Genomic DNA, 25,495 nt, shown 5'->3' on the forward strand with positions numbered 1-25,495 from the left:
CCTCAGAACACAAAGGAGCACTTCTATATACATTTGAATGGGAAAAGGGAGTAGGAAGGAATCATGGCTTAGTGAAAGGAATTGCTCAGCTACAGCTCTGGTTCTTGGAAATGCTTGTTTTTCAACGGTGTGTCAGTGGTGATTTAGAGCCTGACACTTAGGATGTAAATCAGTGTTGCTCCTTCGCCACAGCTGATTTATGCTACCTGAAGATCTGGCCCCATATTTTCTTTTGTGTGCATGTTTGCCAAAGGACAATTTTTTCACTTCTCTTTTGCTTGAAAATAAAACTATAGGTTGCTTTTGTAGATGAAAACACCAAACCATGTTGTCTCCAACACCGAGATATAATTGTTCTGTGAAAACCCCTATGATGAGTAGCAAAGCTGTGGCCTTTTTGCAAACTTTGCTTTTCCAGGTAAGAGGGATATTCACCTAGAGATAAATTTGCTCCCCAGGGCCTGAATCTGATGCCTTCTATGTTGGGAAAATGCAGCAGCACGGAGCACCCATACATCGGCATGAATTAGGCATCCCAGTGGAATGTGAAATGGATGGTCAGAACCAGTTTTCCCATCAGTGGATTTATCAATAGTTTGGTGTTGGGGTGCTTTTACCCCAAAGACCAGTTTGGCTCCCAGGTGATTCTCAGCTCTACACCCACTGCTTCGGCTTCGCGGAAAGGCCTGGGAGTAAACGAGCGTAAAGCCACCCCAGTTAGAGCCGAGCACGCCTCTTTTGTGACCAGAGGGAAGAAATCAATGAACAGAAAGATCTGGTGCCTTGGAGGCTGGGGAGGGATGGGGCTTGCGGGAGGGTGACCTGCACCCTTGGCTTCTACAGCCGCTTCTGGAAGGCCAGACGACAGGCTGGAGAACCGCAAAAAAAAAGAATAAATCCGAGTGATTAAAGAAACTGCGTATGAAATACTACCACGAAGCACATATAAATAAGAGCAGAAATTTACCTGCAGTTGTTTGTTCTCATCGTTCACCTCGCTGCCCAGGGCAATGAAACACAATCCCAGGGGTTCCCTCCAAACGCCAAAGCGGCTCGGCAGCAGCCCCTCTCCTCCCACTCCAGCCCCCCGCCGCATCCATCTACGTGGCTGAAACTTGGAAGCAGCGAGCTGAAGTCAAAAGAAAGGGAAAAGCTGCCTGTAAGGTCTGGGGGGAAGAAAAAAAGAGAAAAGATTATGAGCAATTACACATTTACAATGCCAGTCAAAGAAGCTAATATATCTCATGCTGAAGTGGCCAGCATGAGAGTTGTGCTAGATGAGATAAGCAGCAAAAATGTACATTTCTTACTTAAACTAAAAGCTTAGAGGGTACAATAAACCACTGCAGTTCCACCCTGGGTTTAATGAATGGATTTTCCCCTCTTGCGCACTGACATACATTTGATATAGTTATTTATCCTATATATTTCTTGCGGCATATTTCCCAGGAGACCTTGTTTATCTCACTCATAAGTACATGATGGATGTATGGTGCTTTGGATAAATGGTATCACAATCAGATATTTTTATGGATATAGGCAAACGGGGTTATTAACAAAGGAAGGGCAGAGAGGAACTGGTATGCAACAGAAAAATGCCAGTGATTGATGACAATACACCTGAGGTTGCAAGGTGCAGGCTCCAGATAACCAGCTAACAGAGGAGCAGATAAGGGCAGTGCTTGAGACAGAGCTGTTTTCCACCTCGGGGTCAATGTCACGCCAACTACCCTGACGCCTGCATCCCTCCGAGCCTGCCACTTTAGAGCAGGCAAAAATTCCCCAGCAGGAGAGGAGCAGCTCCAAAATTTTTGCCTTCCTTTTTACACAGTGTAATGCAGAAGCACGGGAAGATACAAAACATTTAATCCTACCACAGAAAAACCTGAAACAAAAGAAACGCCGGATTCTGGACAGTTTGGGGAGGGACTGGCATTTCTTGTGCTGCTCTGTCGCGTCCACCACAGCAGACTCACATTACAAATAAGTAAAAAACGTATGCTCATAATGGTAATAACTACTATCTTCATCTCTAGCTTTGTTGATTTACAGAAGCAGAGGCGTGTGAAAATAGGTTATAAAAGCAAGACAAATCTGCAGGCATCATCTGACCTGCAATCTTTGGTCCTCACTGGGTTCTTCAGCCATCAAGGTAGAAGGATTAGGAGCTGGAGATGTGGGAACTGACTCCTCTGCATGGACTTGCTGGGCTGCTTTCAGCAAAATCTCTCCATCTGGGAGAGAACCTGGGGAGGAACAACTATACTCGTCTGATTGCAGGAGAAACAGGAGCATGGCACAGCGATTTAGCAATACTACGGCTACCGCGTGGTTTGCAAGTCCCCAGCCACAGCCTAGACCACGCTCCACCCTCACAGGTAAATGTGAAGTGTCTGTGTGATGTGAAAAGACAGGGAACAAGCAAATCCAGGCTGGAAACCAGTCTGACTTACCCGCCTCTGATGGAGATGTTAGGGGCTGCAAGAGTCAGGTTGGTTTTGTCCTGGGAAAGCTGGATGTGACAATTACAACTTACCTAAAATGCCCTTTGGGAGCTTCCCAAGCTGTTCTGACTGCATCCAGCACACGTCACAGCAGCAACATCTCCAAGCAGGAGGGTGGAGAAAATCCAGCTTCTCCACGTTCACCCAGTTTCTTTCTTTTTTTCCACAAGCAAACTGCTTGTGAAACAGCCCATCGAGACAAGTGTCTTAACCGGAGAAATGGGCTAGAGCCACCCAGCCTGTGCTGAGCACGCACGCAGCCTGCCCGCAGCCTTTCCAAGTTTTCATACGTGGGCCATTAATCTGAACTTACACCGAACGTGGATGTTAGAAACACCAGTAAAAGACAGTACCAAAATTTAATGTGTACCAAAATGAAACAATAAAAGCTTCAGCATAGTATTTTTTATTACCCTCTAGGTCATAATAAATCATTAGTTGAATCAAAGCACAAAATCGCAAGGACAAGATAAAGTTATGTCCTTTATGGGAGGCTTCTAAGCCGATAGGCTCAATGTTCAACCACTACTTAAATCATATGTCAGTTGACTATCCTGCTGATCTTGAAGACTGCCAAATCTCTCCTCTCCTCCTCCAAAAAACCTCTGAAATAGCCAAACCCAGGCACTGCCACTTCACGAAATCTGGGCTTTTCAATTCCGGGAACAGCAGTCCCAGCTCAGGTTGCTCCAGTTGGCTCTGCTCACCACAGCAGTGGACAGATGCTATGGCTACGTCAGAGTGCTTAGTCCAGCTTGGTGATCAGGAAAGGTGGTTGAATCTACAAAAGCCACTCAACTCACCTGAGAAAGTTCCTTAACCAGATTACATTGATGCTTCTCAAGAAGGGCAGGCAACTGCACCAGTACATGTCCTCACAGGCACCCATGAACCATAAGCAGGGTCCTCTGCTGAAGAGCTTCCACCGTGTCCCTTTAAAAAGCTTTGAAGATCATACCTGGTCTAAGCAGTGACCTCTTTGACCATGATCTGAAATGAACCTCTTGGCAAATTTCCATCACACAAAAGATATCACAGTTACGCAGTGGTTAACGGAAATGTTTTGGGTTGGCAGCTCAATTACGAAGCCCATAATGAGCACAGAGCACTCTTCTTTTACATATGCAATGTGCTCTTCCTTTCTTAAAGCTGTCACAGAAACCTTGTCTATAAGTGTGGAGGCGGCATGAGGGCTACAACTAAATGCATGTTCCATTGTTCAGATGTCAGAGAGCCTGAGCTGTTCTTGTAAGAATTACATTTAGACAGTGTCAGTCTGAAAGGAGAGAAACTGGTGATACCAACCCATCATCACCAGCATGTCTAAAAACCCTCGGAAGAGTGTTTGACCTTGCAGATATGTTAGAAGACTTAAAACACTTACAAACAACTTTGCACTGGCGGAATCGTTTTCCGGAGCAAAGTTATTGTGCCACCAATGCCTTTGCAAAAATCATTAACCACCAACAAAACGGCAGGAGGCAGGTTCCTGGAACGCTCCAGGCTCAGGTCAGTCATGAAACAGGGCACAGTATTACAAGTTCCTCATTTGTTTGACCTGGCTCCAGGAACAGTAACAAAGTGCAAACCATTCACTTTGCTTTGGCTCTATCCATAGCAAACACTCTCCATCTCAGATGTCCTAACCAGAGTGGACTAGCAATGCAGCTGCCGAAATCCAGCCTCTCGCGGGATCAACCCGATCAACCAGAGCCTGTTTGGGCCAGAGGCAACTACTAAGGGTGGAAGATTTCAGGGGATGTGCAAAGACATTTGTTCCAAAACATTCCATTCATCCTGCCCACGGCAGAAAAGCTGGCTGCTCATCCCGCTCCAGCGGAGGGTCCTGGCGTCCCGGAGTGGCAGCCCCTAGTCCAGGTACAGCCTCTCCTGCAAGGGCAGCCACCTCTCCTGCCTTCCAACAGCCCCAAGCAACACAAGGCACAGCAACTTCTTTCCAGCTCCCCGTCCCAGTAGCATCCCTGTGTCCTTCCCTCCCCTTCCCAAGGAACCAGAGCATCGGTGCATCTGAGCACAGCAGGATGTATCTAACACTCTCCACGTATCAGTTCTACTTCAGAAACACCCCGGAGGAAGCAGTAAAACCACTATATAGCCTACAAACACTTTGGTGTCACAGACTGTTCTTCACAATTTGGTTTTTACTCCTTCAAGACAGTTTCTAATACAACGACGATACGACAATTTACGTTAACTAGGATAAATTGGGAAACTGGGTAGTGAGGCAGAGCAGCTTTAAATGTCACATTAGATACTATTGTGCTCATTGTGATTTAGACTTTAATACACTGTATTTTGCTCCACATGACACAGCTGTCTTCACAGAAGCCACGTATTAGCGCACATTCTGGTGCATGTAAGATCAAACAGTCTTTTCTTATCTCAATGGAACAGTAAAATTTAAAATCATGCAGCTATCAAATAAGGCTGGAGATAAAGCTTGTCTCGGTTAGCCCATTGCAATAAAGACAGAGAAAAGTCAAAATATTAAGAACAGTAAGCACATTCAATCCCATGGGACAACTGCAAAGCGTGGCTGAAGGTGTGATTCATAACACACACCCAGCTCCCAGCGTCTCCTGAAATGTTTCCAACTTCCGCGCCCCTGGATGAGACCCATCAGCAGAGCGAGGCCAGCTCAGCAGCCAGTCAGCTGACATCTTCCCACTCAGTCTGCAAACCACTCGGCAGTGTTGTGTAAGTTCTTAACGATTCCCTCTAGCAAGCAGCTGACTCAGTATCTGGTCCTGAGCACGACGAACCACCGTTTTGTGGGAGAGGGTTGTTGCACTGTCGTCTCCTTGTTCGTTGACCTCCTGAACAGGGAGACCAGCTGGCCCAGCAACCCCAGTTCCCATTAATAGCAGCATCTGGAAAAAAAAGCCCAAAGCCAGAAAGGACTGTCAGAATAAAGCAGTTCTTTCCATGGGAAGAGCTGTCAGCTTCCCCGAATCTCATTTAAACACAAACAGCTCTGCCCCTGTCCACACCACTAACAACGTCGTTGACTCATTAACAACAAATGATTGTTTCAAAGATGTTCATTCTCTGTTCAGCATTGCTGGTGTTTGTCCAAACTACGCTTTCTGCAGCAAGGACAAGGGAAAAAATATCAATTAGTTTTAAATTTGCTTGTAGGACGCTTCTCTCTCTCACTTAGTCCAAGCCTAGGTAAGAAAAACAGTAACTAAACTTGTGTCAGCCACATCTTGAGGTGCAAGGGGAAACGTTAGCATGTTCGTCTTCAATGAAAACCAGCTTAAATATTCAGCTTTCCATCCATTGCTTTTCCTATTACACTGTTTCTTCTGGACCCTGAACACATGAGTGATATGAACTCAAAATCCTGAGCATCATGGAGCTACACATGGAGGCAATACCTAAAAGGAGGGAAGGGGAGTGAGAAAGGCAGTTGCATGTTGACAAGTGGATGGATGTGAGTCTCTGGGAGGATTGGATGCGATTACACGTGTGGTAAGCAGACTGGAACAAGGTGTAAGTGACTCCACAGTTTAAGGCTCCACGGACTTCCTAAGGAACACCTACAAAATTGATCCCCTTCTGAGTGAAATCTTGGCTTAAAATGTATTTCAGCCTGGTTTAGTTAGGACACAGTCATGCAGAATAAGAACTGGATAAAAGACTGTAAACAAAGCCCAGTGATAAACGCAGTGCATCAAATTGTGGGATGGTGCCAGAGCTCTGAGTGCCTGAGATCTGGCATTATTCAGCATCTAAATTAATGAGCTGGAAGAAGTAAACAAAATGATTAAATTCACAGATCATCCTAAACTGGAAGGAGTTAAGAACATCAGTCAGGAGAAAGCAGCGATACAAAGTGACCAAGAAGCATTAGTAAATGCTTCAAAACAACATAATCAGATTTTAAGATTAAAATGCATGGTAGCATATCTGGGGGAAAACAGTTTGCATCACACTGGCTGTATCAAAGGGAAAAACTTAGGAAACAGAGCTGATGGAGAAGACCTGAGGCTCGTCATGGATTGTAAATTAAGCAGGACTTTGTATTATAATACAATCGCGAGGCATGTTTATGCAGCTTTGAACTGCTGAAGTAAAGCCACCTTTTCCCAAGTGCAACGGAATGTAGAAGAGGGCAGGCACAGTCTGTCTGTCACCTCTGCAGGACCCTGACCCCTTGTGCCGGGCAGAGTGGGGACAGCCAGCACTGGGCACTGCTGCCCGTCCATCCACCGCCATCCCCGGGCGCTCCTGACCACAGCTGGGCCTGCCCCAGGCCTGGGGAACCTCTTACCTCCCCTCCCGCTGCCCTGGCAGGCAGTGCCACTGTAGCCCAGGGGACACAAGCATTCACACTCGGTTCCTGAAAGTAAGCAGAGACGGTGGGTTAAGAAACTTCACGTCACATCTCCCTGCAGACACCCATTTCTTTTCAGTACTTCATCTTCAGCGAGGAAGGGTGAACCGTCAGAATTTCTCTCCGACGGTGAAAGCACAGAAGAGCCGCAAGGCAGGGGAGCTGTGGCCGCGCTGCCGCCCCTCTCGCCTCCCCGGCCGTTTGCTCCTGCGGCTGCACCTCATTCAACCGCAGCTACACCGGCGCAGTGAGCCGGCACGGGGCACCACGCAGCCCCCTGCTCCTCTCCGAAGGAGCTATCCTGGGAGAGCTGAAGGGAGCAAACCCGGGACAGGAGCGTCCCGGCTGGGACCTGGGCCAAAGTCCCCGTAACTTGCTCTGACTGCGGTGCGCATCCCATGGCAGGATCCTGCAGGATGGCTCCCACCCAGGAAAACAAACGGCCCCTTAAAACCTCTTGTTGAGGAGATCCTAAATGAAACGCTAACCTGACTCAGCTCCTAAAAAGTTATTTAAGCAAGGGTAATCGTCAGACAAATCCTTTAAGTGCTACAATCAACTAGCTGGTACCTGAAGCAATCATTTCTGCATTAGATACATTTAGAAGATAACGTTTCTCATCAGGATTTCTGCAGATGCAGATTGGAATTAGGCACTTGACAAAATAGTCCCTTTGTTAGAAGCTCTCGTCACCTCACATATCTCTGTTTAGGCAGTGCAGTTTTCATTCAATTTGATGATTTTCCCCCTTCATTTTTAAATCACAGCCTGCTTACAAAGGACAGCTTCTATTAGAAATGGGGGGAGGTGACGGTGATAACTGTGCTTGGCACTTATATGGTGCTTTTCATCTTCAGAACACTTTTACAAACACTAATTAATGCTGAGGCAGTAGTCGCTTCTCCAGGAGGATGGAAGCAATCTTGAAAGCAAAGGAGGAGGCTTAAAGATGTCAAGTTGTTGTTTTTTTTTTTTAATGCATAATTGAGAAGGAACAAATTCTTCCACAAAACTGATACAGATGGTCACTCCCATTAAAAAGACACATCCCTTGACTTTACTGCCTTTACTTACCAGTGGCACTCTACAAATAGACCAACTTAGAGCAAAATAAATTAATTACCTGAAAAAGAAATTACAGGAGAAACTAAAGAGCAGATTATACGCCGAGATTCCTCACTCCCCACGAATCCCAAGCACATTTCTCTTATAGGGTAAAGGAGAGGTGCAAAATCCTTCTACCTTGCAAAAAGGGGATGCCATTGCCATGGCACGGGGCACAGCGACAAGAACTGGTCTCCAGCTGAAACTCCTCCAGAGCCCGTCGCAGGTTTTCTTTTATTGTGATTGCATTGGCGAAGTCAGCCGGAGTCACCAGCTGATACAGCGGCTCTGCCTAAAGGGAGGGAAGAAACCGCACTCGACTGCAAGTTCAGGATGGTGCGAGCATCGCAGGGTCGGTGGCGGCACAGCTGGAGAGGGAAATTAAGGCTTTGTGGTACAGGCTCCAGATTTCCAATTGGTATTTCCTTAAACCTCATGGAGAACACGGCAGGGATGTCAGGAATACTTACAGGGATCCTCCCCTGGGTTTACACCACCAAAGCAGTTGTAAACGCACAACACAATACAACAGCCCTACCATTAGTTGACAAATGGGCAAAGCTTCACAGAAGCTTCATTAAATCCTTCCTCATCCATTTCCATGATATCGATATTTTTAGATCAAATTTGCTCAAACTTACCTTTCCTGAGTGCTCTCTTACTCGGATTTAAAAAAGATACCCCCAAAAATGCACCCCCAAAAATCTCCTCCATTCCTTCTACACAGCACAGCCGGAGGCACATGGTCATGGCCGTTCCAATTTGCACTTTCACCGTGCAACGGTGCAAATAGGCAAAAAAGAAAGATTTTTGCCTAAAATTAAATTTTGTAATTAAAACCAATTATACAACAATAAAATCAACTTCCACTACTACTGCATTTCAAGGGCGATTTCTCTCTGTGTGAAGCCCAGGTAAGGGTTTCCACTGCCTTCAGAAGAGAGAGGACTGTGATCTGCATCGGCAGAGGGGGGCGGTGGGAGGAGGTAAGTGGGGGCACAACACGGCGGACATGCAGCAGCAACCAAGGAGACTTTGACCTGCTCGTTAATTTTTTTCCTGAACACAAGAGGAAGTTAAAGTGTGGTCTCAATACTGCCAGTCACCCACTAATGCCAGTGGGACAACGCTGGCACATGCCATCCGAGGATCCATCCCAAATTCCCATCCTTGCTCTAGAGATGCCAGTAAGCATGAAGGAGCACCCCGCTGCCCTCACAGGCTCAAGCTACAAGAAACAGAAGAATGTTTCAATGAAACAAAAATTGCTCATTTCCCACTGCTGTACATCCACTCTTCATCAATTATCTGTGATCCATACTTTGCTTTTTGAATTCAGATCATACAAATGAGAAAATACACTAGGAGTGACCTGCCAAGTCCCTTCAGCCGATGATTTATGAACTGATTTGCTTTAGTTTTCCCTAACTAAGCATTCTTGGGCTGACATTTAGTCACACTCCGCTGGTACTTTTGATCTTCAAGCCCCACAGGGATATTGGTATGGAAATGAAGGATTATAGATACCAAATCCAAATTACACTGTCTGGGGTTTTTCACTGGGCAGCCTGGCCACTGATGCCAGGCGAGACAAAGAACATCACCATTTCTTGTGGGAGAATTTTCTGTACGTGGGATCTAGCACGGAGGGTTGAGTTCCTGTCGTCTCCTGCCCAGGTCAATCCTCAGTGCACCAGAGGCTTGGGAAAGCTGCCCCCACTGCAGCGAGCGCCGGACAGGCACTGGCTATATTCCCAGATTAATGGTTTTTGGTTTGCTTCACACGTTTTAGAATTCATCCCTTTTTTTTTTTTTTTTTTTTTTTTTAACTGAAAAGTCAGAATTTTCAATGAGAAACAAACACCTTTTACAAATCGAAATATTTTTGCGTAAAATTAAATTTTATAATTAAACCCAATTATACAATAATAAAATCAACTTCCACTACTACCAGTCCAAACCCCTGTTTAAAAGGATGTCCTCTTGCACCTTTGTACTATTCACTCAGAGTGAACTTACTTTGATATTAAAAACGATGAGGCAGAATTGCTACATATTTCTGCTCACTTCTAACTTACATGCTGCTGGATACATTTTTGGTAAGTGATACCTTGGTAAAACAGAAGGCGGATCATCTGATCTGCTTGATAGGCAGCAAGAGATCACATCTGCACAGCCAAGTGGCAAGGGTTAAAGCTTCTTGTACTGCCAACCACACCTTTTTAATGCATCACACCTTTGATTTTCTGAAAACCCAGTCTTAGCGAAACTGCTGTACAATACAGGTCAATTATTTACCCTAGGAATTTCCCCGGTGTGTTTTGTTTTTCTTTAAATCCTGTTTATTTAAACACAGACTTCTCCAAGGTGCTCAGCTACGTGAGGCTGCATGAAGCGAAGGATACAGTACCTTTAACGTTATGATTTCAGGGTTGTACTGTACAGCATCTCCCCACTCCTGCATGAGTGCGGCCGTTGGCAGGGCTTTGTAAGCCAGCGCGGTGATGTGTTCGCTCGCTCCGCCACGAACAAGGGCGATGAAATCTTCCACATACTGTTTTTTGGAGGTGCTGTCTGCAAAAATGCATTCAGAAAGTGGCTAACTCTGCTCAGGTATCTCTTTGGGGATTGCAGTGGGGCTATAAGCTAACCCAGAACACCCCTGTATATGACCCACCCCACTGAGAGGGCAAAGGCAAAAGGCCACAAGTGTGTCACACCTGACGCCTGGTTTCCTACGCTGTGTGTCCTGTGTCCCTCCTGTTCCCCTGCTGCAACACCCCCATCCTCCTCTCATGCACCCTCTACCTCTCCCCTACATTTCTCCTCTGTGGCTACAAGCTCGCAGGCCCTTCCACAGGTGCTCCTCACCACCATGAATATTGCCTGTTCTCCTCTGCATACCTTCAGGTCTGCCCTCCTCCCACTGCAACACCCCCATCTTCCCACACGGCCCCTGAGGCTCCCACACACCCTTCCCTCCCTGCTTTCCCCACTTGGGCTTTTTTGGGTGCAAAAAGGGGCGTGCTGGGCTCCTCTGCTGAGAGGTGGGTGGATTGGTAACGTAGCACCAGCCTGGTGGTTAATGGCTTATCTGTCCCTGCTTTTCCCTGGGACCCCGAGCCGGTATTTCTTCTCTAACCAGCCAAGAAAAACTTGCCAAAACCCAAGCTTTGAGATATCTACACCTCTGTTAAGCTTGCCTGGGGTTACCTAGCGGTCCCAAAAGCAGCTGCAAGGGAGTGAGGAAATATTTCAGGCAGGCGAGACCACAAAATCTTCTTTTTGCTACGACAAAGGCTAGAAATTAAATGGCAGAAGTGTTTCATGCTTACCTCCAATCTCTTTCAAAAGGGATTTACAGCCAGCTTCAGTCATTCCAAGCTTCAGATAGACACCATCAATATTTGCACCAATGTTAAAGCCGTGCTGTGCACACTTCTGGACATCACTCAGCGAATAACCTTAAATATACACCAAAACATTGTAGTGTTTTAATACAACTGTTTTCTATCCACATACACAGAAAATGGGAGTTAATAAATATTTTTCCTTTGGGAAAAAAGGAGATGAGATGAAGAAGCTTTTTTGGGGATATTTAACAGATCTATATGAAATGAAATGAAATCTCTACATTTTATAGAACTCCAAAACTGAGTGCAAATGCAAGGAAAATGCTGGAAGAGGAGGCTATTAATCACCAGCTCAGCTGTAGTGGGTTATGCAGAGCTGCAATGGGTGGGAGCCTGGCCTGTGACTTAAATGCCACATGTCCTTGACAAAGGAATACTCACCACCCATCCCCATCATCAGGAGCCAGGCACTGTAAGAGTAATCGTAGCTTTCCTTCCTTTTGCTAGCTCACATCTCCAATTCTTTGCTGCCAGAAAAGCCTTAATTTTTTTTCATGGAAGTTTCTCCATGAAGCTCTAGTATATTTTTTTTTCCCTTGCATGTAAGAATTTGCAAATCCTTTACATGTTCTTTCCGAAAGTCCTTCTCCAAACTCCTTGCTGTCCTGACAAGAATATTCAAGCGGTTACGATTGTGAAACACCAGATACAACACTCGGGTATCTCTTTTCTTTCTCTGGTTTTTTTTGGTGTTGTAATGTCCCACATTTCCCAGAATTCTATAAGTTTTAAACTAAACTCCTGTCTTGATGACACAAGTGTTTACATGAGCTCACAACACAGGTACCACTTTATGACTGTTCTTACGCTCTCCTCATACATCTGATCAGCAGAGAGGACGCACTGAGTTCTGGGTTGACACATGATGGCCCCTGTTAACGTTCACAGTCCACAAGCACCTGCAGGCAGGAGCCACTGTTTTGTGACATCCCTTGTACAGCACAACCCAGACCGCTGTCCTGCCGTCTTTCCCACAGAAAGTATGGAATTGTGAACCACAGGCACATCCAGCATGTTGGGTTGTATGTGTGAGCAGTGCAAGCACCAACCATGTGACGTGGCGTGTGATACCAGATCTGCAAAAGCAGCCTTGATTTCCAGCACAAACAGTACAAACATGATGATGGACTTGAAGGAAAAAGCCTGCATTCTCAGACTGGACCTACCAAACCCCAGTGAGAACGTACAGCCCAGCTCAGCACTGGGGCCAGCGTGAAAACACTGGTACTACTGCAGAATCCTGGTCTAGGTCAGCAGACACCGACAGGCAGCGTTCTGATGCAAAAAATAATATGTAATAGCTCAAGCAAACGTGGCTTGTGATGGACCCACACCAACAGCTGAGAAATTGGGCAGTGCTAATGTTTTGAATATCTGAATCTAAATGCTGTCCCTCCGGGCTGCATCTGACTACAGGATAAGCAACTTTCTAGACCAGCAGAAGAGCAAACAGACTGAGCGTCACACCGAGCAGAGTCCACTAAATGCTTTCACAAATAGACAGTGAAGGCAGTTACTCACTCCCATGCCAATGAATAAATAAGAGAGTGCAGCTATTGATTAATGTCACACGGCTCGCTCTAGCCTACACAACAATCATCATTTCTCGCAAAAAAGGAAGCCAGAGTCAAAGAGCAAGAGCGATGTCAGGCACAAGAGTCACCCAGCAAATTATTTACTGTTTCCTACACGCTGGAAAAGCTCTTGAGGCTAAAGGTGTTTCAAAACTGTCATTTGAAAGGCAATGGAAAAAGAACGTAGGTAAAGGTTTTCAAAGCTAACAAAAGCATTATGCTACATGCTTCTCATTCATCTCAGCATCTTGTCAGCCTCCAAAACATGTCATCTGAAATAGTTGCTACAGGGCCCTTTTTTGTGAACTGGCAGCACCCACAGCTTGAGAGCTAGATGAAGCTCACGATGCCGAGCATGCTTTGAAAACCAGGCTCTTCAGTCACTGCCAGAGAGCACTTCTACTCCCCTGCCTCCCGCAGGCTTTCTCCGAGATGTTGCTGACTCCTTCTTCTACCACCTCTCTCGTCAGACCTCAGACCTGAACCATCACTGGGTGCCCGCAGAGGGGTTTCCCCCCCGAAAAGCTGGCCCTAAAGCTTTGGCACCACCGTCACATGCACGTACCTGCCTTTCGCAGCTCGTCGCTGTTCACAACCAAAGTATACTCGTAGGTGCCACCGACGGTAGCCTCCGTGATGTAATGGGTCCCGTAGTCCCTGTAGAGCTCCCTGTACTCCCCGTAGCTGTACTCTGACGGGAGCTGATGGAGTCTCTGCAGGAACTCGTAATGCAGCATCAGGGCTCGGGGCTTCAGCTTATAAACAGCAACAGCCAGCTCAGAGCGGGCGTGAATGAACTTGCTGGACTACACGAAATGCAGAGACACAAGGGAATCCAGAAGGGGTGAGGGATGTCGCTCCTGTGCAATGTGCAGCTATTTGCTATTAAATAATTAACTCTGCTCAGGATTTCTCAATTTAACACTTTCAACTGGAAATCTTTTAATTCAGCAAACCCAAAAATTTTAGTTTCTGAGCATCGGGATTCTGACTGGTGTTACAGAGGGAGGAAGGAAGAGGGAGAGCCACCCATTACAGGCTGGGTGCTGGCTCAGGCCATGACTGGGACATGGGGAAAAGCAGGCTCCAGGCTCTGCTCCGACACCCCCAGGCTCCAAGGACACAAGCAGCACCCCATGAGACTGCTCTACCCCTAATAATGTTGACCAGCCTTTGTTTCTCACAAGCTCCCTCCTGAAAAATTCTGACATCTGAAATCATGATGATTTATATGTGAAATGGTAAGTCTCTGGTTGATCCGTATTAATATTTATATTCCACACAATATGCCATTAACAAAACTGAAAGGAAAGAAGAAAACGCACACACACACACACGCATTTATACGTCTCTGTGTAGATACATGTGTACACGGATAAATATAGTATCTCCCCTTTATGGCATAAAAGTCAGGAACAGAACAGGTCTTTTGTCATGTTCAAAGGATTTAGTGTCCAGTTGTCTGGCCCGGCAGGACAAGCACATGGCGGGGCTAAGTATAGAACTCTGTAGCTTAAATAATAAAATCCAAGACTTAGTATTGCATTTCTTTCTGGATATCTATTGCAAATGCTTCTCAGATACCTCTGGTCTTGTCATGGGAAATGCCTCTTTGCAGGAAGCAAATGCAAGTTTAATAGCAACAAGGAATAAATACTCTGCTGTTCCTGAGCGCACTGCATACCGAGGGGAGAGACAGATCAGTGATGCTATTAAACCTCTGACAAGAGCTAGCTTTGTTTACAGCAGTAACAGATGAAAAAAAGAAATCAAATGATGGTGCACACTACCTCAGATTGAACCTCATAAAGCAGTCCTAGGAGTTATAGATTAAAGCATCTCCAGCCAGCCTGAAGTGTGCATCAGATCACAGCTGTGACCAAATCTCCACAGATGAGGCTGGGAGTGATTGTGCCATCCGTATTTCGTGGTGGGTGTGTCCTGATCTGGTGAATGATGTGCTCAGCAGATAGATCACACTGGCCGCAGTAAACCGGCCTGTGCTAGTCTAGAATTAAACCCTCGGAAGGCCGGCTAGCACGTTCTGCTCCATGCTACTGCCAAGGCTGCCCTACTGTTGAACAGCTTGGCTGCATTGTCATTTACCGTGGTGACAGCCCCTGCCTTGCTGAACCCCCCGACAGGAGGGACGGCCCCCACGTGTGAGGTGACACTGCACAGGCAGCAGCCGTCCCCACTGCAGACCAGTTTCTGGGCTGTGCGTACTGGTGCAGAAATTCCTGGAACTGCGGAAATCCCATCTGCCCTTCTTTCACCCCAGATTTCTGTGCTGGGGAGTCACTGTGAGCCACCCGTAGGGCAGAGGGAACTGGGGGCTCCCCGGTTCGTTAGCTAAGCCCCAGCTCCGCCTGCGCAGGTTCCCTTGGAGGAGTCGCTGTGCTGGCTGCACCCAGGCGCCTCCCACCAGACTGCAGTGGCAGCGGTGGCAACAGCTCTTCAACGGCTGGCAGGGCAAGGTGCTCAGCACCTCCCCGGCTGGGGCGCAGCATGCACAGCCTGTTAGGAGTGCCACTTGTACCTCTCACACCAGCAGGTTCACTGGATGGAGGGGAGGCCATTTGAACTGGCTTCTTGGTTTCATTTTTTTAAGTGACTTCACTACAAAAACCCAAACGCGGACGGCCAGCAGGACACTGGACAGACTGCGCTCAGCTGGGGGGGGTGGGGGAGGCTGGGCAGTCCGGGCCCCGGCCAACAATGAAGAGCTCCTGGATGCTGTAAACACAAATGAAGGTGTAATGGCCTTAGTTAACACTCGATCGATGCAAATGGCAAAATCCAATCAGGGGGAAAGATTTCATTTATCCTAGTCATGGCTGCTGACCTGATGGTGAGGATCACACTGATACACACACACACACACAGAGGTAACACGTCAGCAGGGAATTAAGTAGAGCAGCGCTTACAGTTGAAGAAAATCTTTTCATCCTTTGAATGAACTTCTTGAACCTGTTGTCATTTGAATTGTAACCAAGTTCAAACACTCCTGGTATTTTTATACCAAAGCTGAAGCTTGACTGCGAAGCTTTTGCCTTCAGGACACTGCTTTCATAATTTGAGTAGGAGTCATATTCAGTCATTGTAAATTCATATTTGCCTTTGGTCTAAACGGAAAGCAAAAACAACACGTCTGATTTCCTGCATAGTGATCGCATACCTGAAGCGTGGGGAAGCAATACAGATACAAATGTACTTGTGAATTAATACTTGCACTTTGAAGACGAAAAGCTTTGTATAATTGCAAAGCACTATTATTATTAACACTGGGGCTGCAAGAATACTTGATTTACAGCAGCAGGAAAGCTACTATCTCCTCCACACTGCAAAGACCTCAGGCTTTTACTTAATATGTCAATCTTATGCAAAGAAGGTGAAAACTTAAACACAGGCACCATTTAAAGAATGAATTCTAAAAGGAAAAGGTTTCCTAGTGGGCAACACTCCAAAATACCATGCTATGTCATCAAAAGCATTAAGGTCAAATATATAATATTTGAAATACAGCTTTGATGCACCACGGAAGTAAGCTTTCACACAAAGCACGTGGTGCACTGCTAAATCCTAGGCGGTTGCACAAGGACAGCCTTCCCAGCCTGGGTCTCCAGGCACTCTACAATTCCATCTAAAATTAACCTCCCAGTGCCCACCGAGTGGCTCTTGGGCCCTCCTGGACAGATGGCACCGGGAAGGTTAGGCTCTGGTTTTGCAATGACAAGGTCCAAGGAAACATTGCCATCTATTCCAGTGCACATGGATACTTTCAGGGGATGTGCCCAACTTCACAGAGTGCGTGGGGTATGATGATGTTCTAGAAGTAGGGCTAAATTCAGTCTTGTCCCATTTGGTCTCACAGATTTCACCATTTTTTCTAAAATGATTTAGTAACGAAGCTTTATCAGGATTGCACTCTGCATTTGTTGGAATATACGTACCTACATTTACTTGCAGACAAATCTGGCACGTACCTCTGGTGTATAGCTTTCTACATTGTATGGCTTTCTGAATCGCGTGTCCATGATATAATGGGGAGAACATCCGCCAGCATAGTACCTGTGATCAAGAACTAATCCTTCCAAGTTGTTTGTGAAGATATTTAACCTGTATAGGAAGCATAACAGCAAATTATTATGATTATCATCAATTTAGAGGTAAGCATCAAATGCCTTGGCTGATGCATCCATTTAGAGGTAAGCATCAATGCCTTTTGCTGCCTGACCAACCCAGCTGCTGCAGAAAAACCTAACTGATTAACAAGAAAGCAAAAGACAGTTGAATTTTGACAGTTGGATGGATATGAAGGGCAATTTTCACCACTCAGCTATGAATCATAGCACAGCACTACTGCCACCAGCACCGGCACCTTTGATAGCCTCTACTGTAACTCCACATGGAAGAGCAGAACCAGCTGGACCAGCCAAACCCCTGACCCACCAGGCTGCCCAGCCCAAGCATCCCCAAATGCCCACTGTAGGGCAGCGGTACCCAGCAGGATCTTCAAAGACAGGTTTGCCAACCCATGGGATCAGTTCAGACTAATTTTTCATTCGTATTTCTTTGTTCTGGTTTATCGGTCATACCAGGTTGGTCAAGGAACCTCCCGAGGTCAGCAGACGAGAGTACAGATTTTCAGGGAACAAAAATAAAGGTACTCAAGCAATTGTTCAACTACTCCTTGAAATTACTGGGAAATTTTCCCTTGATTTTAGTGGATGATGGACAGTAATCTTAACCTGTCTGCTCTAAGAAAGGATGTAGCACTGCAGTCTTTTTTGATGAGGTGATTAAATCCCATCGTTTGCTCTTCCTATTGCTGCTGGTGGGATCTGTTGCAGTAAAACCCCATCTGTTGCTAACTGTCAAGACACCCTCGCATCACCCTCAAGGCACACAGCTGAGGACATGGCACTCACCTCCACAAACTCATACTCAAATTGTAACAAGAGTCATTAGATCAAACTTCACCAAAAAAAAGAGATAAATTGCTAATAGACCATGTCATGTCCTGTTAGTGCCCCAGCTCTCTGTTAGATCTGCCTCTCCTAATTTTGGGGATGCACGATAATGACTCTGAAGCTGTAAAATACTAACTTGTATTTTAGAACAGATATCTAAAATTAACTAAATTTTAGAACAGCTCTGAAAAGAAGGGAAGTCCACTAAAAGCAAATTACTGAGCAATTGTAGCTTCAAAGAGATGAGAAGCATGTTCTTTTAATTGTCCAACATTATTTTTAATTTTGATTAAACTCAGAAGTACAAAGCGTTAGCAATGACATGTGTGGCAGCCGTATCTCTAGAGAATAAGGAGGAAATGATAATTTTTTCCCTGCTGTATGATTTTTTTTCTTTTCCTTTTTTAATGTAAAAAGCATTTATTTTTTCTGCAGAATGAGAAAAACTCTTTTCACACAGTCTGATCTTACAGAAAGTTGCCACATCGTTAGCCTGCAAAAATTGTATCAATTCAGACATGGATTTTAATCCCCACAAAGTTGGAGTTTGCTAGCACACAGACTAATCTTACCCCACTCATGCAAAGGACACACATTCCACTATCTGTCACTGCTGTGGAAGAAAACTAAGAAGTGCTGACCCCTCCCAAAACCAATATACTGTGCAAAAATACCAATCCACAGTCGGGTTCAGATTTTAGACAAACCAAGATGCTGATTTAAGTCCCTCTATAAAGAATGATATAACATTATCCTCAGATTTTAACAAACCTTCCTTTGCTTTTCTTTCAAAAGCCCAGCTTGAAGCAGTGTCTCGGTTCCCAAAGGCTAGGACATTCCTGCTCGGACATTCCTGCTCCCCACAGACTGAATACAGCCAAAGTCTAACTTTACTTACCTCCGCGCAAAATAACCGGATTACTGAAACTCTCCCACTGACTGATTTAAGTGCAAGTACCTGCAGACATTAGAGAAATGTTTGGCATCGACACTTCCCTCTTCACTCACCAAGTTCTGGCAATGCAAAGAGCACGCGCAGGCTCTCGCAGGACACATCTGCAAGCTCAGCTGACGCTCTCCGCAGGGTGCACAAGCACTCCTGGGAACACCGGGGACTTCTGCTCACATTGTCTCTCCCTGAAAGACTCACGGAGTCAATAAGGCTTTTCCCACCGGGATGTGGACCAGCACTGCAAAGGCTGCTGGATCCTAACAGCTCCTGGATATAGCCACTGGGACAGCCTTGCTGTGTTCTATGTTCATGTCTGAAGCCACATAAGATCATTCTTATCCTTAAGAAAACATCTCATGAAGGTCACTGACTCACCCTTTCGCCAGATTCTCTATTCCCCAGTATTGCTCCATCTTCTGGTGACATTTTTTAAACACTTCTTTGCAGTTTTTTTCATCTGACTGGTCTCCACAGTCATCATCCCCATTACAGAGCAGCCTCCGTGTAATGCATCTCCCTAGGACGCAAGGTGTAAATTACTCATAAAACTGTTACACACTCCCTGACTCCGAGTCTAGAAACAAAATAAAAGACTGTAACGTATGGCTCAAATCTAGCTGGAAAAGATTTCTTCTCTGTCTGCATGGATCACCAAACTCCATCTGCTCAGTTTTGCTCAAAACTTTCATAATCTTAAAATTCTTTGTTCAACCTAGAAACCTCCCCACCATAATTAAAAGTACAAAAAAGAACAGAATTTTTAGTTGATAGAACTTTTCAGTTTTGATAAAACAAACATGCTGGAGACTGTTCAGCAGATCTTGTCTATGGCAGTATTTCCCCCCCCCCCCCCCTTCCCACGACTGTAATTACCGAGTTGTTTTTCAGCCTCACCAGAACAGTAGCCTGGCGGCCAGAGATCAGCGTCGCTCCCCTTTGCCCCGTCTCGGGTGCTGAGCTCCCCTCTGCCCCACGCCCTGCTCCCTGCATACCTTCCTCTCCACTGCCAGGGGGCAGATGCAAAGCAGAGGCTGATCAAATTTTGGATACAGCTGACCACTGCCTTGCTTCCCCACTCCGCTCACAGTGTCCCCGACTAATTAGTCATTGATGGGGATGGAGGGAAATGCCATCATAACCTGCTGTGCTCCCGGGCATGTCTTGAGGATGCCCAGTGCATCTCCTGTTGCTGTCAGATCCGCTTCTGCTCCAGATTTTACTGATAAAATCGGGGTTTAGTTTCCTATTTGGAAATTTTAAAGACATGCTTTATACTGACAGGTGTTGGCCAACAGGCTCACTCACAATCACTGATGCAAGCACAACACAAGCATGGATGGACCCGGCTCAAATCCTGACATCTCCTTGGCCCAGCAAACTCTTGTAGAAGCAGGAAGTTCAGCATAGTGGTGCCAGAGGTGCCACCCCAGCACCACCGCATCTCCCTCCCCAAGTCCTTACCTGTGACTGCACACACAAAACCTTCACATCTAACTTTATTCCTGCAAGGATTGTTTGTAACACAGTCCTCGGTTTCTTTGTCAGGGTAATCACAGGGATCTCCATTGAACTGAGAAGGTTGTTCCAGGCGGGCAAATCTGTACTGTGATGAAATAAAAAATATTGACTCAAGTGTACAGAAATTATGAATTTTACGCTTCCCTAGTTAAAAAAACAAACTTTGTGTCGGGGAGATCTGATCTAAAGAGCACTGTCATATTAACGAAAAAAAAGTGTCAGCAAAGAAGCGGGATGCTAATAACGTGCCTCATTTCAAAGGTTTCTGATCTGTAACAGTTTTAATTTTACTGAGGAAGGACTGAGGATTGGAAGGGATGAAGAAAAGTTTGCTTTTCTTTGACAGTTTGTTTAAATGAGCCTGACAGGGTAGTGCAGGCATTTGCAAGAGTAAGGAAGGATTCAGTTACATCTCCTCTCTTTCAATTAGCGCTGGTAACGACATCCCCTGTTATTTTCTGTCAGTGTATTTACTTGGCCCTCTGTATCATTAGGGATTTTTTTCCGCCCACAACACTGCTGTGAAGCAGTCAATTACTCCATCCAATATGTTAGCCCTCCGTTTTTTTCCCAGCTTTTAAGATTAACTCTTTGATACGAAGCTTCACTCTTCCCAACTCCCATCACTGGTTATTCCCGCTAAAGCCTTGGAACAGCTTCTCCAACTCGTTAGCAGCGGTCCCCCTAGCAATGGGGATTTTACTCGCTACGCTGCTGGGATCATTACTTCCATTTGATGGGGCTTCTCAGGTAGAAAATGCTCACTGGCAGAGAAGAAAAAGCATCTTAATCCTGAGAGGCACCGAGTGTCTCCAGGTCCCACGAGGGACCATTAGTGGGGACGGTGCCTCGACTGATGCTGGAAGAAGCGGAGCGTGTTGGCAAGTCCCTGCAAAGCCTGGGCTTCCTGCCTGTGCTTTCACCAGCCTGGGCTTACATCTTCTCAGGACAGTGAGCCTGGAAAGCACTGGAGGCACTGGGGGTGGTGAGCTGAAGAACTAAAAGCCACCTGAAAGCCAAAGCCCACAGTCTCACCTGTGCAAGGCTTTCCTCGGCAGCTCCCCGCTGTTTGTGCCCAACCCCACAGACAGGTCTCGGAGGAGGCCCTGCCTCCCGGTTTCCCGGGACTCCCACCTAGACCACAAGCACTCACCCTTTTCTTCTGGCAGGGATCGCACCGGCTCCAGGAGGACCAGGTGGAGAGCGCGCAGTCGCGGGGCTGCGGCAGGCTGCTGACGGAGCGGGGATGCCTGCTGCCGACCACGCTCCCGGTGGCGCCGCCGAGGGTGAGGGGCTCCTTTTCACCACTGCAGTCAACAACACGAGAGCTTCAGAGTGTGAAACCACCGAGCTGTGAGGACAGAGCAACCTGGCCCATACCTGGGCAAAACTACATGCCAAAGAGAATAAACACTTGTTAGACCTCATCAAATCTTCCATGCGACCTCTAGATTTCAGAACTTGTTTCCCACTGGCATTGATCCTGTATGAAAACTGACCAGCTCTTCAATGCCCAAGAGCAGATCAGTCCTCTACAGCACCACGACGAGAGCAAGTCCGCAGAGGACTCGGGAGGGCTGGCTGCAGGACACGTCTGACCCGCCAGCATGGGAAACAGCCCATGTGCCACCAGCCTGGGCTTCAACTCGGGCTGTGCAAGCCCTACCAAACCACCTGGCCAAGTGGCCAGTGGCAAAATCTGCATTGTCGGTTAGCTGCTGCCCTCGTCCCAGCGCTCCCGGCTGCTCACTGCACGGGCAGCACTTTGGTACCTCGCCGTCCTACACGCCGATCAGCCCCAAGGTTGGACACCTCCGTGACAAACACCAGCTGCACTGCCAAAGGCTGGCGTGCACTCAGCACTTCTGAAAACCAGGTTTAAGCGCCTCCCTTTGCCGAGCAGCCGATTCTTTCTTAAGCCGGCCAAACCCATTAGGCCTAGACACTGCTCTTGGTTCACAATAGAGTCATAAACCCATTAATCCCATTCATCCCAGTAATGAACCCGAAGCCCAAGTGTGAGCTTTTACTCTTCACCCCAGCTTTCACCCCCTCATGTGACAACTGTCTCCAAGGCTTCCATGATGCACAGCTAAAATGCTGCCCACTCTTTCGGTGGATTCGGTATTTCTGATTCAATCCTCACCCCAGACAAATGTATCCTTGCAGCATCTCATCTAAGTGGGAAGCTTCAGTAAAACGTTGACAATTAGTGTCTTCATACCCACTTTGACAAGTAAACTACCACAGCAGTGTTCCCAAATCTTCCACCAAGACAAGGAACAGCATCAGCTGAAGCTTTAAGTATGATTTAGTGCCTGGCAAGGGGCTCCCATTACTGCATATTAAAATTCACATGGAATAAAGGAATTACAAAAACTCATCAGCTCACTGAGGCATGAAATCAGAGCTCGAAGTTCAGAGAACAGTGGAAAAATGTAGTTAGATTGGAAAGATTATAGTCACTGATTGACTGCACTCCTCTAAAAGAGCAAAATCTATTAAGCTAGCAGAGAAAGAAACAACTACCAGCCGGATTCCTGCCATGTAGGTACTCGGAGAAAGCCAGACCCCGTCCCTGCAGCACACTGTCAGGCAGCCTGCACGGGAGGAGGCTGCATGTTGCAAACAGAACTCCGCATTACAACACAACCGTGGCGATTTGTCGTCTCAGATTTATCAAACAGGATTACTTCTCTCAAGGCAGACACATTGCACTACGTTAACTTCAGAACAATGTCTTTCGCTATTCATTACAAATACACAAATCGCTCGAGACAGCAATTATGTGCCATACAACGTGAAAGCAGAGAGCCTGGACTGATTTTCACTCTTTATCGTATCACCCCATGGACATGGCTTCAGAAACATTCACTTACCCGAAGCCACGAGCGGTCGGGATGCCGAGTACGGCATAAAGCAGCAGCAGTGTGGCGGGGCATGGAGCGAACGTGGTGCATGCTGCGCTCGTGGCTCCAAGGTACCGCCGGCGACTCGAAACCACCGCTGCTCCCATTCCGTCTGCCAGGGGTGCCTGTGCGTGTGTGAAAATGGTCCAAGTAGAAAAAGATAAATTACCGGGTCGTTTTTCCACACTGTAAACAGCAGATGACCCAGCACCTGGCAGATTCACAAGGTAAACGCTGCAATCGTTAGTACACGGCTTTCTGCAGGCAAATGGGAAGGAAGCAAAGATCTGTCTAGAAGCAATTTATGCTTTCATTTGTAACGCTCCTTTCAAGGGACAGGGAAAAAATGAATATTTTAACAAATGAAACGTACTCGAGTCTTGGCAAGAGGGAAGCGATAAGTAAACTAAATCCAGCTTTCTAGGAATACAGTGCAAAATCATTATTTATTTCTGCTTTCCATGTCTGTCTGCCAGAGGAAGGGCAGGCACGAGGCGCAGGCAGTCACGCTCATGGTTCAGGGAAAGCTTTCACCCTCCCAGTGCCCTGTGCTGTCTCCCATCGGGGCTCGTGCTGCAGGGGAAAAGAAGAGCCCCAGCCTTGGCTGGCCATCCACGGAGATCCTCCGCTTCACACACCTAAAATCTTGAGCCCACACAAGCAAGACCTGTCAGGTTATTAAATAAAATGTCTTGGTGTTTCCAGCTACTGCACTGAGTCATTCTCTCTCTTCCCAACCGGGGCAGAAAACTTACCAAGGGCTGATTCTGATCAGATCAGCTGCACTTTGGGAAGGCAGGTCAGGATCTTCTAAACCTTGCAGAATTTTAGTTCAGTTGCCTGCCGAGGCAGCCTTCATGTCCCATCGCTTCCCACTTCACGTACGGCTTTTTGATTCCTGAGACACAAAAGTCTTTCCCTTCATTTTGCTCATGAGTCTTAACCTAAGACTAAGGCTCTAAAAACCTACAAGGAGTGTCTTAGAGGGAGAAAAGTTCCCTGAATCTATGTTTCCCTATATAAAACGATGAGCATCACCGTGTTTTCCCACCCTTGCTCTTGCTGGACAAGCAGAGGTTCTTTGGAGAGATGCAGTCTCGCTTTGTGTAAAACTATGGCTTTTAGTAGTCTCTCACCCTGGGATAAGTGTCTGAGTGCTTTGATGATACAAAGAATAAATACACTTTAATTTGTTCATTATGGGACTGATGGGTGCTATATATAAGATTAACCATATTCACTAACAGAAAACAAACTCGACAACAGTATCATTAGCTGGCCAAGTGCTACACCTCTTAATGTGGCACTTACCTTACAAACGACATTTTTCTGACTGTGGAGCCACGTCTCTGCAAAATAAGCAACTGGCTGCTGCATCTTTCTAGTTTGGCAGCTTGATGATAACAATTTAACAGAGAAGAACATTAACTGAATCCTTGTAGCAATCTGTTCCGAATAAAAAGATTGTATTTCAGGCAGCCAGTTTTTCAACCCAAAGTCCCCGAACACACAGTCAGTGATTAAGTGCCCTCTCAACATGGAGGACAAACGGTTAGGAAAGATGGCTGAGGTTGTGCAAAGCTTTTTGTTTGCCTTTTTGGCCTTATTTTTTTGTTTTTGAACCCAAGACCTGTGTGATACAGCTTGCTCAACCTTTGACACAATTGATTTAGCTGTTAATTATTTGTCCATGACCAAAACCACACTTCCAGAAAAGACCTCTCCATACGTGGGACCTTTGCTGGCTGGGCAATGCAGTGCACACCCAGTATTGCAATGGCAGCAAAAGAGAAGCCAAGATGATAAGCACAGAGCAGCCTCTAGACGTAACTGCAAACCAAGGCAGTGATCCCAGCGCGTGAAGATCTCAAGGCAAACGGCTCCTGTTTGCTGCTTGTCTCCGTTCGGCTGCCTCTCCCCATGCGCATCTTAGTGGGGAACGTGCCTGGTTCTGAATCAGCAGAAAGAAGTGAGGTTAAAATAGGAGCAGGGACCCACAAGACACTTGGGTCCTACACTTTTAACACACTTTTCAGAGAGAATTGAAAAGCAAAATCAGGTTTTCCATATAATTTATCATCTGGTTTAATTAGAGGTCGGTCTGACACATAAAACTGATGACAACAACCACAGCTCATTTTCTGCCTCCTCGCAGTTTGGGGCTTCGTGGGTCCATGGATCAGCGGGA

At 46.4% G+C, this 25,495-nt stretch overlaps 1 protein-coding gene across 2 annotated transcripts; it reads right to left on the reverse strand.

Moving 5' to 3' along the window:
- Nucleotides 1–4,788: 4,788 nt before the first annotated feature.
- On the reverse strand, nucleotides 4,789–23,512 carry C8B (complement C8 beta chain). Of its 2 annotated transcripts, XM_040610659.1 has the most exons (12): nucleotides 23,278–23,508; nucleotides 21,552–21,705; nucleotides 20,342–20,483; nucleotides 19,256–19,397; nucleotides 16,942–17,074; nucleotides 15,883–16,080; nucleotides 13,521–13,761; nucleotides 11,304–11,432; nucleotides 10,379–10,542; nucleotides 8,107–8,260; nucleotides 6,802–6,870; nucleotides 4,789–5,395 (listed from the first exon to the last, which is right to left on the reverse strand). In XM_040610659.1, the coding sequence occupies exons 1-12, from the start codon at nucleotides 23,412–23,414 to the stop codon at nucleotides 5,244–5,246; spliced, it is 1,815 nt and encodes a 604-aa protein (XP_040466593.1). In that variant the 5' UTR covers nucleotides 23,415–23,508; the 3' UTR covers nucleotides 4,789–5,243. The 2 variants fall into 2 exon arrangements, with proteins under 2 accessions (XP_040466593.1, XP_040466594.1); XM_040610660.1 differs by lacking the exons at nucleotides 4,789–5,395; nucleotides 6,802–6,870 and adding an exon at nucleotides 7,788–7,987 and having other exon boundaries at nucleotides 23,278–23,512.
- Between the last annotated feature and the right edge of the window lie 1,983 nt (nucleotides 23,513–25,495).

This window comes from Falco naumanni, chromosome 11 (assembly GCF_017639655.2).
Source record: "Falco naumanni isolate bFalNau1 chromosome 11, bFalNau1.pat, whole genome shotgun sequence".
Classification (NCBI taxonomy): Eukaryota; Metazoa; Chordata; class Aves; order Falconiformes; family Falconidae; genus Falco; species Falco naumanni.